We start from the raw sequence: 15217 nt of genomic DNA, 5'->3' as shown, positions 1-15217 counted from the left end.
CCAAAGATTACTGTCTCAGCATGGTAATATTTAATCACTTTGTAATAAAACAGAGCCTCCACAAGAAATTTGGAAATAAACCATAACATATCTACTTTTCTTCTAGTGGGATTAAATCATTTATAATATAACATTTTAGTCCTCCAATAATCAAAAAGTTCAGGAGACAGTGGCTCTTTTAACAGAGTTAAATTTCTTCACAGTATAAATTTAGACTTGTCAATTTAGAAGCAGCCCTATAAAACAAAACTTGATCATTTCTTTGGTATTCTTTTAATTTTAGTATATTAAACATGCTTAATATAGCTTGGTCCTATAAGTACTTCAAATAGCACCTCTGTATAGAAAGCCATACTAATGTTTATCATTTTTACTTTTATTTATTTATTTTTTGGGAGTCTGGTCATGGGGACTGAACTCTGGGCCTGGGCGCTGTCCCTCAGCTCTTCAGCTCAAGGCTAGTGCTCTACCACTTGAGCCACAGCACCACTTCTGGCTTTTTTCTTTTTTGCTTATGTGGTGCTTAGGAATTGAACCCAGGGCCTCATGCATGCAAGGCAAGCACTCTACCACTGAGCCACCTTCCCAGCCCCCACGTTTATCATTTTTAAAAGACTTTGATTCTTCTCTTTTTGGAAATAATAGGATATACCATTTTTCTTGAAAGAAATAATCTATTAAAAATCCTTTTGAAATATTGTGTTTTGGGAACGGTGCTTTTGGTAGGCCCAAGGATTGCTGTAAAAAATAATGGTGTTTACAAACTAGGTTGGTTATGCCTACTTGGCAGTAACGATAAACAAAACAAAACAACAGCACTAACAACCCCAATATAACATTCTTAGATCCTGTAAGAATAAATCAATTGCTCATTTTAAACAAAAATACTTGTTGATGTTAATTTAGTTACTCAACACATTTTCAAGTAGTCAAATGATCTCACATATGTAATTAAAATTACAATAATCTGCCTCAATAGTCAGCCAAAATAACTTAGAGATGCCATTACTTGAGGATCCAATAGTTATATATATTAACAGGTTATTTCAAATATCAGCTTCAGCACACATAATAGCAGATCAGATCATATGTTTGTTGACTGCTAGCACAAATCAATCTAACTTTGAAAGAAACTTAGCTTCTACTTTGCTTCAAGAACAATCTTGATGTAAGTCTCCTTAGGAATCCAAGTAAGTAAGTATACCTACTTTTCAGAAAATCCAAAACCTGAAGGGATGAGTAAACTCACTGAGAGGCAAACAATACCTTTCAGTGTGAATGAGACTTCAAATCCTGAAACTAAGTTGATTCCTCACCATTTAAAACAATAAAGTAATTATGTAACATGTCTTTGTTTTCCAGATTCTTAAAACTCTCCACTTAACACATTTACCAGACAATAAAAATCAATTTTATTGCAATTACACAGAGAATGGAATATAGTATGATCTCCTCTGTTTAACATATGTCCTTATTGTTTTCTTCCTTTAAAAGTGATTGGTCATGGTATTTTGTTTTGGAACAAGAATACAACTTGTAATACCCATACAACTGTTAAAAATATTTATGTGTAGTTGTCATTTATCTTGTACCCAAACTAAAACATAAAAAAGCTGGTACTTTTTTACTCACTCATGGACAGTGGTAAATGCAGAAGTTGAGAGAGATAAGGGGAGGTGTCCTGATATTACTTTAGAAAACAAGCTGAAAGTTGAAAGATGAAAAAAGAAGCCTCCATTCATTCCCTAGGACTCTCCATATCTGCACTGTGAGACTATTTTACATTCTAATTCCTTCTGAGGATAAGCCTGGCTGGAGGGACTCTTCACAATCGAGGAACAGGGACAACATGAGCTTGCAGCTGGCCTTAGGACTACTCACCCTGCATCTTGGGCTTCATGGGCTCGAAGTATAGATAACAAGTTATTGTGCTGCAAGAATTCACATACAGCGGGGTAACTGCCAGAGGAAAAAGACAAAAGAGAAGACAAAAACATGTTAGGAAGGCATCAGGAACTACACATTGACCTCCAACAACCAGCCTCCACTTTGATCAGTCACACACACATCATTCATGTAAATCTATGTCCTGGACATTAGGGATAGGTTTCTCCCCATGGGCAGAATAAGTACCAAAGTCATAATCCCAAAGGAATGAATGTGTGTGAACTAAAGAAAAAACACAGAGGTCTTTATATTAAGTTTTCATTATATCAAATCAATGTCCTATCATTAAAACACAAAATAAACAGGAACATAAGTGTATCATAAAAATTGGGTTTAGATGCACACCTTAGTTTCTTCAAATGGAACACTATTTGCTTGCACAAGTGCATGTGTGAATATGAAATACAAGACTGTGTTAGGAGCTGGGGTAAAAGTGAGTGTACTGGGAAATTAAGCTCTCAATTCAGCTAATATTACATAGCATATCTAATACATACATTGCACTGAGTAGGCTGCACAAAATCTAGACAAAATTATGGAAAGTCACAAGGTTTTGATTTTGTACTTTAAATGTGATCAAGGGACTTTTGAGTTGTATTTTACTTAGTAAAAATATTAAACATACAGTTCTTATGTTTGTCCTTAAGAAAGCATTTCACAAAGAACATGATTGTGAGTGAAATTCAGATTACAAATTAAAACTTGGGGGAAAAAACAGACCATTACAGTCACGATGCCTTTGCTTTATGAATGAGATAAATGTACATGATAAAAAAAAATTGGCAGGGGCTGGGAAGGTGGCTCAGTGGTAGAGTGCTTGCCTTGCATGCATGAGGCCCTGGGTTCGATTCCTCAGCACCACATAAGCAGAAAAAGCTGGAAGTGGTGCTGTGGCTCAAGTGGTAGAGCGCTAGCCTTGAGCTGAAGAGCTGAGGGACAGTGCCCAGGCCCAGAGTTCAGGCACCATGACTGGCAAAAAAATAAATAAATAAAAAATAAAAAAATTGGCAGTTATAATCTGAGGACCAAACCTTAGCAGTGATAACATAAATAGTTAGCAAATATACATTAAAACTATATAAATGCACATATATATACATATATATATATATATATATATATATATATATATATATATACACATAAAATCAGGGATACTCACCAATTATAAAAAGCATACTGGAAAAATATTTTATTCATAAACAGAACTAAAATAATCTACCATAAAAGAGAAGCTGAATATCATTTCTATGTTACATATTTGCATGAATTCTCTGATCAACAGGAAACAATACCACTAATATCTAAAGAAGTTGTAAGGAAAATCAGTTCTTTGGTAAAAATGGGAATCACGAACAAAATAGCTTCTGTGTATGTGTACAACCTTACGTGCGTGTGTGCACACGCTTGTGTGCGCTATGCAAACGAAAGAGAAAAAAGGGGAGGAGCCATCCACCAGGTCTTCACTTCCTGACACAGGTCAACCTAGTCAACAGGCCATCTATGGGATTTAGGAGAATTGCAGACAGGTTTTGAGGGCTCCTACTGGAGCTTCCATGGTTCTTAGAGAATCCAACCTTGTCTCCCATGGCTTTTGTTCTACTTAAAGAAAAGGTGAGTGTGTATGCCTTTCAGATTGGCGTCAGTAAAGAAATCTATGCTTCAGAGATACTCGTTCATCCTCCAAAAATGGAAGATTTGTTTGGTAGATATTTAGCTATAACATTTTATAGAGTAGTTTTATAGAGTAGTAGCTCAAAATAATGTTCCTTCTGTATCTCTTGAGTCCTTTATCACCATGTCTTGTACCTTTGCCTCTTTATACCAGGGTTTATTGTTTTGTTGCTTCTGTCAGATTGAGGTTATTTGTGTAGGCTTGTCACTTTTCTGTCCCTGGGCAAGGTTTAATCGTGTTCTTCCTCAGCTTCCTTTGGGAACAACTTAAACTCTTCTGAAACTATAACTTTATAGAGTATATTCGTCATGCTAAGTTTGATATTATTGTGTTTGGGCTAAGTTGGCTCCAACTCTTCCTGCGAGATCTCCTGTAGAACAGAAGTCCTCACTTGTTCTTGGATGCTGATTGCTTCAGGAGTAGTAAGACAAACAAACACAATAAAATCTTTTCATTTTATTTTGCGATGCTGTGGTTTGAACCAGGGCTTTACAAATACTAAGCAAGTGCTTGAACACTGAAGTACACCCCCAACTTCAGAAAACTAATTTTTTTATTAAAGTCAAACATCTATACAGAAAAGGCCACTTATGAAAAGAAAACAACTTAACCTTTCACAGAGTGACCATATTCATACTCAATACTCTGACTGAGATCCAGATATTTCCCATAGCAACCTCACTATCATATTGAAGGTTAACCACGTTCCTGCTTTTTAACTTTTTCCATGAGCTTTCTCAGATGCTGAAGTGATGGAATCATATGATACACATTGCTTACTACCCTCTCTGCTCATCATTTTTCCCGTGCTATGCATCCGTATTATTGCATGTCGTTTTGGAGCTCATGTAAAGTTGATTATAAGTGTACATTTGAGCTGTTTCTACTGCTTGGCTATTATAACTGCTATGGCTGTGATCAATGCACACATGGATGTAGTTATACTAGGTATAAAATATTTAGCCAACAGGTTGGCTACCTGAATGCTCAGCTTTAGCAAATAATTAAGCAGCCAATGGAATTTTGGAGGTAAAGACAATTCAAGTGGCTATGTGTACAGAATTCCCAGATTGCTGTCTCCTCTTATATTTCCATGAATGCTACTTTCCCTGCCTGTAAGAACCTCTTCCAATGGCTGGGAGGATATATTCTACTCAGCTTTGTATAAATCAGGTCTGACACCACCTTGAAGACAGTGATTAACCAGACAGCTTTGCGAGGTAGTTGCTCAATCAATGCTTGTTAAATAATCGAATGAGAGAGAATTTGGAAATTCTGGGACATATTAAGTGCAAAGGGGAAAGCTATATTGATAAAAGTATATTGATAAAACTTGGGTGAAGAGAGCTATGTGATTTCAGTAGACTAAAAATGAATATGGTAAACTCAGTTTGGGAGGGAGAGAAGGCAGATGATTTAAGTATTGGTGATATTGTCAAAAAGGGGTCACTAATACAAGACTACTGACTGATGGTAATTGCAAAGAAGAAAGGACCTAGGTGCAGGCTAGTTTGCATGACAGAGAATAAAATGTCATCAAAACCAAGCTATAGAAATACTCTCCAGTGGAGATAAAACAAATGGGAAGTAAACAAGAACCCTTTTCAGGCAAAGGGAGCTCAGAATGAGGGGAACACCTACATAGAAAATTCCAGGGACAATTACTCAGTGGGGACTTCAGTCAGGGAAAGATAAGAGCTGAAGGAGGTGGACACAGATTTGATAAGCTCATCACAGAGCTGACAGAGAACAGAGGCCAGTGAATTAGGTTCCCAGGGAAGAAAGTGAATTTAAAAAATGTCAAAAGCAGGAAGAAGATAAACAAAGAGGCTACAGAGAGGCAGAATCTGTCTGGTAAGTTAGAGAGTGACAGAGGAAACCAGACCTTGGTAAGAATCAACCTGCAGAAGTTGTTGATGAATGGAAGGAGCTGGAATCTGTTGATTTGTCATTAAGACATCAGTAGTGACTTGAGTAAGCTACAATTTAAAATCTTAAAAAATCCAACAACTATCTGCTCCTTAAACTCAGGGCTCGAAGTCTACCTTCACACATTTATTATGAAGCCGACAAAGTCAGAAAACCATGCTGACATGATTCATCCAAGGCAAAGATATAAACTAATAATTTAAGTCTCAAATCCTGTCAACAATATTCTCTTATTCAAATGAAAATCAAAATTTTATCTCCACTATGTCTCACAATCTAACAGTTGACCCACAATCTAACAGCTGATTCTTTGTCTGTATCTCAGTTACTTGCTTAAAATTTGAGTGTGCAAATCCTGGTTTATGATGATAAAGATGAGAGTAGTTCTGGGTCAAAACTGTTCTGAAGGATTTTCTTCTCTGTCACATTGACTACCTGATATGAACTCATCACCAAAATGAATAAATTCTTCCCGATACCTTTTTCAGTGTACCTTTGTTTTCTTCAAATGATAGTTGAATGGTATGTTAGATAGTGAATAGAATAGCATATATCAAATTAAACATGCAAGCTATAAATAAAGTTGAAAGGCAAAGCTTAAAATTGTAGATCAAAGTAACTGCCAATAGCTCAAAGTGGTAATGGCCACTATATTTCTGTACCAATTTCATGGCTCAACTGTGCCCATCTACATCAACATTACAAAGTGCCAACTCAGAAGCTGCCTGAACACTTTCAAGGTAGCACTAACAACATAAAGATCAAAAAGCACTTTGAGAATATGAGACATTTTTCCTTTTGTTTGATAAAATATCATGAAGAGTTATTTGCCTGCAGTCAAGAGTCTATGGACTATGGATTTAGATCGGCAGCGACTTATTGCTCTAATCTGTATTTGTCATGGCTCAAGATTAAATATCTACTAAGAATCTTCCATGAGACAAGTTAATCACTATGTTGAGAATAAAAGTTTGAGTAGCTATTGCTAGACTTTATTCCTGACATCAGCACATTTGGTGTTTATATTCACAATACAAAAATATTATTTTATAGAACTCTACTCTGGGACTTTGTTCAGATTTGAATTTTTTTATTAACACATTATATTGTGGTGAATAAAATTGTCTATTAATATGTACAACAGAACCATTCTTTGAAGGAGGCTCTAGAGAGAACAAGATTTTCTGTTCACAAACTTCAACTTCCCAGTTACGTTAACAGAGGTAAAAAAGAAACCTTTCTTCTCTATAATGAAATTTAATATAGAGAACAAAATGCTCTGCCATGGAATAGACATCGCTCAAGGTTATACAAAGGAGGATACCTGCCTACTCTCCAGAGGTAAGAGACGTGACTGGCTGTGTTTTATTGAATTCTCCCTTATCATTAGCTGGAACTGAGCATTAACTTTGGGTTTGTTTTTATGTTGGAACAAAGAGCACCTATTTGAGAAGTGAAATGTGGCAGCATCCACATGGCTGCATGTATTTGGTGAGGGACTCTAGTGCAGTAGGATCATGGGATGCAGAGGCTAAAACAGAGGGGGCAGATCAGGAAGACAGTGAGCCACCAGATACCTGCCTGTGCTCTTGATTCCTTTTTGAAATGTTCTGAAGTAGCATGGGTAAGCAAATCCGCCTTAGAAAATGTAAGCTTTACGATGCACATATTCTCAACTTGACTTACCAAAGGTGCTAAAACTAAATGTACGATCCTACCTAAATACCTTGTAGATGTTCATTTTAATCTATCCAAAAAGCCTCACAAACTTGAAGTCAAACCAACTTGAAAATGTAAGGGTTTAATTAACCACTAGACAGCTGGCTTTCTGATTTAAGTTATGAAAACTAGTCCATTTAAAAAATATAGTTATGGGATTAAGTGATAAACAAGGGTCAGTGATGAATTTTTCCTACCGTTCTTGAATATAGAATGTTTTATTATATGCTACCATCATTTATAGTAGCCTCTCTACCCTCCTCTAACAAGGTTTTCGTATTTTCTATCTTTCATATGTGTGTGTTAGCATATATATTCATTTATCTCCTTTTTCATTCGCTTACTTTTTAGTTTACCAACTGTAAGATCCCATTCCAAACAAACTCTAAGGGTAAATCTTTGATTCCTATTTGTTTCCTAAAGAAGCTATGCAAATATCACAACTAAATCCAATACACGATGGATATATTCTACTCATGAGACAAACATATTCTAGCTGGCAAGTAGTCAGGCCTCACCTGTAGAAGTATGAGCACCCCCTGACTGTGTTGTGAGTGAAATGTTCCTGAGTCTTCTCATTCCCGAAATCCTCCAGGGGGTCTGACCACAGGATGTCACACATGGGTCCATAAGCAGGTGGTTCTTTGAATCGGTCTAACTAAGAAAAATAGAAGACAGAGAGCAAAATACTAATCTTTGGAAACCTGAATTCAGAAAACGTAAGAAATCTGTTCTTTGTAGTACTCATCTGCCCTACCTGCAACACAACTGGTTGAGATTCCCTTTACTGCCCTCTCTTCCATTTGCATCCTGCTCCTCCCTCCGTCCCTCCTCCCTCTCCCCCTTCTCTCCAATTTTCCTTCCTTACTTTTAAGGATGAACTCATTTGTTAACTATCTTCATCTCTCCCTTTGCCTCTTTAATCCCTATTCTCTCCTCCTGTTCCCCATCTTCCATTCTTCTACAACATTTTGTCTTCACTTAGGTTTTTCTATTCAAATGTCTTAGTCACTAAGTGACACAAAGTGTTTAGCAGTTGATAATGACTCAAAAAAGAGGAATGATAAGCAGCAAAGAAACCCCAATTCTGTTGTAGGTTATTTAGCAGAATTCTGCATTTCACAGGTTTACCAGAACGTTGAGTTTTCTAGTTGCAGATGTTTATCAAAGCCACATTTCAATCATATTTTAACTTTAACATGCATTTAGTGAAATAGTAGAAATAATAAAACCCCTTTGGAAAATATCTATGAAAATCTGATGAGGATTGATATTATTCAGGCTTGTACTTTAATATTTTGAAAATGCTAACAGAGGCACGTGAAACACATTAGGCTGACAACCAAACACATTTTCTATTTTACCTGGAATACACATCAATAATGGTTTTGAGGCAAAGACTCTATATTTCAACCATAATGTTGACCACAATTTTATGCTTATTCATTACAAGTTTTGCTTTAAGAGATTTAAATGATTTATGCATTTTAAATCATTCAAGGAAAATAATACTTGTTCATAAATGTATAGAATTTCAGAAAAATAAGAATTTATTAATTAGGGGTACAACAGCTTTCCTGTCCCTCAAATAAAGAAACAGGAAAGCCACAAAGGCATAGATTTTCTTCTGAAAAAATTGACAAAGCACTTTCTAAAAGTTTGTTTCATCTACAGTAAAAGTAAACAAATGTAAAATTAAGTCAAATGAGGTTGAAACTCCCATCAACACATGTCAATGGGCAAAGCTAAAAATCATTTTATGGTTAAGTGTATGGTATAATGATATATATATATATATATATATATATACATATATATATATATATAAAACATAATATTTGAAATAAGCTGGAACATAAATTCTGGGGATGGAAGGCATTACAAAAAAAATCTACCTAATTTGCCAGGAGATTTTAGTTATTGATTTCAAAAGAAGATTATAGAAGAATGAATTGATTAACTTCATTTTTCTCTTACACTACTACAATGATCAGAGTTATAAACATTCCAAGATTGTATCTCTTACTACATAAAACAATCCTGTATTGTTTTAATTTTTTATAAAAAGAAATAACATCTACATTCAACCTCAGTTATCTTTTTGATGGCTAAAAGAATAGAAATAGCCAAAGCTAAGTTCAAAAAAAGTTGTTTAAAAAGTCTATCATTTTTCACTTAATTATCTCGTACAATAAATTAATATATTAGACTATTATTTATACATTTTAAGTTATAACAAATAGTAGATATAAAAGAACATGACGTGGATACATTTGAAAGATGAAGATGTGTTTTTCTAAGGGCAAAGCAACATTTCCATCACAATTTATCATGAATATAGAATGATAATTTGAAAGAAGCCAAAGGGAAATGAAAAGGGGCATGTTTTTTAGAGATCAAATATTTGTATTTCCAGTGATACATGTCATCTGGTAAAACAAACCTTCAGCCTTTAGAAATAAACACTCTACAAGTAGAAATCAACCTTTCTTTTCTGAGACCAAAGTTCAATCCAAAGGAGAAAACCATGCTGATGATGTTACATAGTCAGGGTAAGGTCGGGTAATTAAGGTCTTTGTACTCATACTGAGTGATCCAATGTGAAAACAGAGCAGCACTTACTTTCCTGATGTCATCTAAAGTGTTGATCTCTGGTGACAAGCCACCGTGCACACACAGGAACTGTTGGTTCATCAGGGCAGCCAAGGGAAGGCAATCGAAGGCATCCATACAAGCGTCATACACGCGTTCTGAATACTTTATTTTACCTTTTAAATATGATTCAAAGCAAACATTTTCCATGAGTTCACAACTAGGCTCACTGCATTTAAATAGTTTTATTTCTGCTTAATATTTTCTTGTTAGGACAATGCTATGAGCATAAAGCTAGACTCAATTATAGTAGTTTAACGTTTATTACAGAATTCTAAGACATAATCAAATAGAGATTTTCAGAACATACATATTAATACCATCCCCTTTACTGAGGCTTAAATGCAAGGCTTCACACTTGGTTGGTTCTTTTGTTCAAGGATACTGTTCTACCACTTGAGCCATACATTTCTGGCTTTGTTTGGTGGTTAACTGGAGGTAAGAGTCTCCCTGCCTAGGCTGGCTTCAAACTATGATCCTCAGAGCTCAACCTCCTGAATAGCTAGGATTACAGGAGAGAGTCACCAGCACCTGGCTATATTAACCTTTTAATCTAACTATATGTTTATATATATATGCATAAATATATATATAGCTAGATTATTAATATATATGTCATTTATCCACAGTCTCTACTGGTTTTTTTTTTTTTAAATAAGCCTTTGGATAGCAAAGAAAAGACTGTTATGTACACATTGGTTATTTAGCTACAAATATAATGTGAAAAAAAATATATAAACAAGTGGATGATCAACAGAAAGATGGCCACAGAGCTATCTGGTAAGTCTTGAAAGATTTAGAGAAAAGCAAAGGCAAGATGCTTTCTAAACCTTTTCTATTTCATGGCAGATTGTTTTTTCCTTATTTATAGCTAGTGTTTTGGGAAAAGTCTTTATGTTCCATTATTTATAGGACTAAATGACAGAGGAGAAAAAAAAATCTTACGTCTCAGGAGACAAAGGGGTTTAGAGCATGATCATCCTCCTGCTTATACCTCCTACTCAGCTGGGATTACAGGCACACACTGACATATCCAGCTATTTTGTTGAGATGGGATTCTCACTTAACTTTTTGCTGGTACTGGCGTTGAGTTAAGATTATGGGTGTGAACCTCTGGATATAAGATTAAATTAGCAGCAAACTACTTCCAAAGAGTAATATTCTGGCCAGTTTTTTTTTTATTTTTTTTTTTTGTCGGTCATGGGGCTTGAACTCTGGGCCTGGGCACTGTCCCTCAGCTCTTCAGCTCAAGGCGAGCGCTCTACCACTTGAGCTACAGCGCCACTTCCGGTTTTCTGGTGGTTTATTGGAGATAGGAGTCTCACAGTCTTTCCTGCTCGGGCTGGCTTTGAACCGCTATCCTCAGATCTCAGCCTCCTGAGTAGCTAGGATTACAGGCGTGAGCCACCAGCGCCCGGCTCTGGCCAGTTTTAAAAGGTAACCTGTTCTGTGTTTCCTATAAATTACATCATGTTTTACCTCAAATTATAGGTCACTTTATAGACAATTTGTAATTTAACCATACATGCTGAACACCTGAAACAGCTCATGCTTAGACAAAAATGTTGCATGACATGAAATTCTATTTTAAGTATTTAATTTTAGACAATGTATCATAATATGAAGTATTCTCAGTTATCAATTACAATAATTATTTAGGACATGTGATATTAAAGGAAGAAGCTGCAAAGTATACTTACATTCTTGTTTAAATGTGAAATACTCTGTTAGATGTCTACATTCATGATTTCCACGAAGTAAAAACAGTGTTTTGGGGTAAAGAATTTTCAAGGCCCACAAATACAGCACACACTGAGAAAAATAAAAATATAAATAACATGAACATAATCATCTTTCCATGATACACTTTCATTACTTACAAATCATAAGGTCACAAATTGAATACATTACCATGACCAAAATTACCCAACAAAAACCTTATTCAGAAAGATATTAAGAATCAAAGAAAACACTGCTTTGGTATAAAGCTAATGTTTATGTACGTCTTAAACACACACGTACTAATAATTGCACACAGAATGGATTGTATAGGGTCAGAAAACAGTGTGGGATGTAGGAAGTGGGAAAGGTTGGTTTAAAAAAAAGAATCTGGAAAGAAAAAGTCTAAATGTAAATATTCTAATATAGCATATGAGAAAAATATGATGAAAATAATTAATGAATTTAAACAGATACTTCTCTTATAAGCCTAATTATTTATAAACCCAGTAAACTGAGATGGAAAGACATGACAAGATTTGAAAGCAAGCACGTTCAAGTCAGGTTGACTTGGGTTATGTTCTTGTTTTCTATTACATTTTGCCCTTTACCAACTCCTTGTTTACTTTTTATTCCATCTGTTTGTCTTCTATTTCAGTGTTCTTTATTTTTTGTTGTCTTTTATTCACTTAGAGAACACTTTATTTTTTATCTTTATTTAGAATCTTTTATTTTAATACAAATACAACTGAATTGAAGGGTAGGAAATCTCATCACATATATAACTATTAGGGAATCTATTTCATACCACTTAAAACTTTCAGGGGCCAAGTAGGGCCCTTCCATTTGTGTGATAATGATGGCCTTAGTTTGGAATTAAGCTTTGCTGACACAGACTAGATGGCGAGCTAAGATAACTGGAATACTTGAGTATCAACACCAACTTCACTGTCATCAACTGGCATTCATTAAGAATCCACAGTGAAAAGAACACTTTCCTTCAAAACAGAACAAGTCTGCTATTTAATCTTCAAGTCTTTGTCTAAGAGTGAAGCCAAGAAGATGAAAATTCACAGAAATATCGAGACAAATGAGATTCTGGTTACCAAAAGTTAAAAACAAAACAATCATAATGTTTACACTATAATAACTAGCTTTTCAACATGTAATAGGTATACTAGATAATTAAGGCCCACAGGGAAAAGGGTAACTGTGAGGAAGAATCTTCATCAACTATTATAATTTATGAAATCAGTGGAAATAATTATGTTTGAATGTATAACTCAAGGTTTAGAGAAAATGTTGTGGAACCAAGTATATGTTATTTTATTGTTCAAGTGAGATAGTATTCTAACTATGAAATTATGATTGAAATAAATAAAAATAATGGGTTGGCATTACATTATATATATGTTACTTTTTCTAATTTATATATGTTACTTTTTTCTAATTATCACTTTAATTATGGTTATTAGATTAAGTTCACATGATTGTAATGTATTTCTGAAGAGCTGATCAAAATGGTCTGGCCAACTGGCACTTGATACATTATGATCTGTTCTAAATAGAAAGTTCTCCCATTATTAGATATTGGGTTTTAGAGCAATATTTGCATGTTTTAATCAAAAGTATTTGTAGCTGGATATGGTCGTGCATAACAACAATCCTAGCACTTGGGAGGCAGACGCCTCCCAAGAGGAGGGTTCATTGTGATATTTAAAACATGCATTACTTGTACTTTGATCAAATTGATTCCATCTAAACGATTCTTTCTTAACCATCCTAACTCCACCTGTCTTCTTTTAAAAATTTTCATGGGTTTCATGGTACTCTATCTTCATAAATATGTATTATGTACTTTGTAGTATTTATACATCACCTTCCCATTTCCTCTTCCTCTCCCCAAAAGCTGCACCTCTTTCCCCTCCTTTCCCCAATCTCCCTAAACAACTGTCCTTTTTTTAAAGTTCTAGATTCTGTATATGAGTGCAACTACCTATTTGCTGTTCTGCACTTGGCTCAGAGGATCACACAGCTGAGTCCAGTCTGTGATTGTTGACCAGAGGATGCTACTTAATGAGCCCTTGTCACAATCAATTAACCAATCATCCCTTAATCAATATTAATAACATTCAAACTCTTCTCACATTTTGGAAACAATAATTAGAGAGTGTCATTAATGTCAGTAACAGAACTGTTGCCAACTTAAGTTTTACAAAGCTATACCTTTAGCTGAAATAGATAGCGTATATTATATATCCGTGTGTGTGCTAAGTTAGAATGTCTATCTTGGAATAGGAATCGTTATATAAAAATTTTAAAATATAAGAACACACCAAAATTGCAATATTTGATGTATTCATTTGTGGGCAAGAATACATACATGTACTACAGCTATTTTTAAATTTTATTTAAAAGAAAAGTATATTGTGTATTTAAAGTTAGGCTCACAAACTATAAGTTAATGAACCTTTACATACATGTATCCCCTCCCTGGTCAGTAACTTTTTGAAAATGTAATAAACATAATGACATCTGTAGTTATGCTGTAATTGTTTTATTTGATATCTTTATTTATTTGATATTTTTAGTTTTTTGTAACAACTTATTTTATTTATTTTTATTGGTGGACATTTGGAATGTTATTCTAAAATAAGGTTATCTTTTAAACTAAAAGCCAAAATGCATCTTTTAACTCCATTAAACTATTAGAGGAATCATATTCTAAGACCTGCACATTCTTTTGTGCCATCTGTTCAAGATTTTTGTATTAGCATATAGCTTTATAACATTACTGCCTCTAGTCTTAATTACTATAAATCCTTCTTAACTGAAAACCTAAGACTGATACAGAAATATTCTAATTTCTAAATATTTTTAGCATTTCTTAAGTACAACTTCTAAACAATTCAATACACGTTTAATTTGCTTGATTATTTAATGGCTGTAAAGTGTCCAGCATATCATAGGAACTCAAGAAGGATTCATTACATTTCTGTAACTGAGAAGGAAAAGAGGGAGAAACAGGAAGAGGGAGGAAGTGGGGGAAAAGAGAAAAAACTGAAAGGAAAAGGGGAACTCAATTTTCAAATTCTTGGTGCAAATACTTTGAAAATGATACTCTTTTTAGTATCTTATTTCTTCTCCCTTGTAGCTAGAATATCTTTCAAAGTCTAGTCTCTATAAAATCACAAATGCAGCCCGTATGGAAGAGGGGGTATGGTAAAGGCAATGGTAGGTAGGCTGGAGGAGCCCTTCCAGGCTTTCCCCTCAACATCTGGTAGGAGAGAGTTGCCAAGTACCGCAGTCTTGTTGGCAACTCCTTTGCTATGTTATGTTCCAACATTTTGAAGAGCTGATGATCTTAAAATTATAACCTGACATTAATTTTTAAACAGTACAGGCTCTTGTAAAGAAAAAAAATCACAATCAATGAAGCAAAGAAGCATGAGCTAAGTAACCGTTTGCTTTTGTCTATATGGTATCGGATGGCTTATATGAACACAAGTTTTACTGGATTATTTGTTAAGGTAGAAATAGTACCATATGGCACCTATCTGTTTGCATGGTGACATG

The 15217-nt window shown here is 34.7% G+C and overlaps 1 protein-coding gene across 1 annotated transcript in view; it reads right to left on the bottom strand.

Annotated features, from left to right (window-relative positions):
• The window catches only part of Ppp3ca (protein phosphatase 3 catalytic subunit alpha), a 250891-nt gene that overhangs the window by 50940 nt on the left and 184734 nt on the right, over nt 1–15217 (bottom strand). The window contains exons 4-7 of the mRNA XM_042701565.1: nt 11623–11734; nt 9893–10038; nt 7789–7928; nt 1882–1959 (exon numbers count right to left, since the gene is read on the bottom strand). Of these exons, the coding sequence (XP_042557499.1) occupies nt 1882–1959; nt 7789–7928; nt 9893–10038; nt 11623–11734 (476 nt within the window). The remainder of the gene's footprint in view (nt 1–1881; nt 1960–7788; nt 7929–9892; nt 10039–11622; nt 11735–15217) is intronic.

The sequence above is a fragment of the Dipodomys spectabilis genome, unplaced genomic scaffold (genome assembly GCF_019054845.1).
Source record: "Dipodomys spectabilis isolate Male_0828 unplaced genomic scaffold, ASM1905484v1 ptg000297l, whole genome shotgun sequence".
Classification (NCBI taxonomy): Eukaryota; Metazoa; Chordata; class Mammalia; order Rodentia; family Heteromyidae; genus Dipodomys; species Dipodomys spectabilis.
Note: the sequence above shows the minus strand (reverse complement) of the source record. Positions and strands in the feature narration are given on the sequence as shown.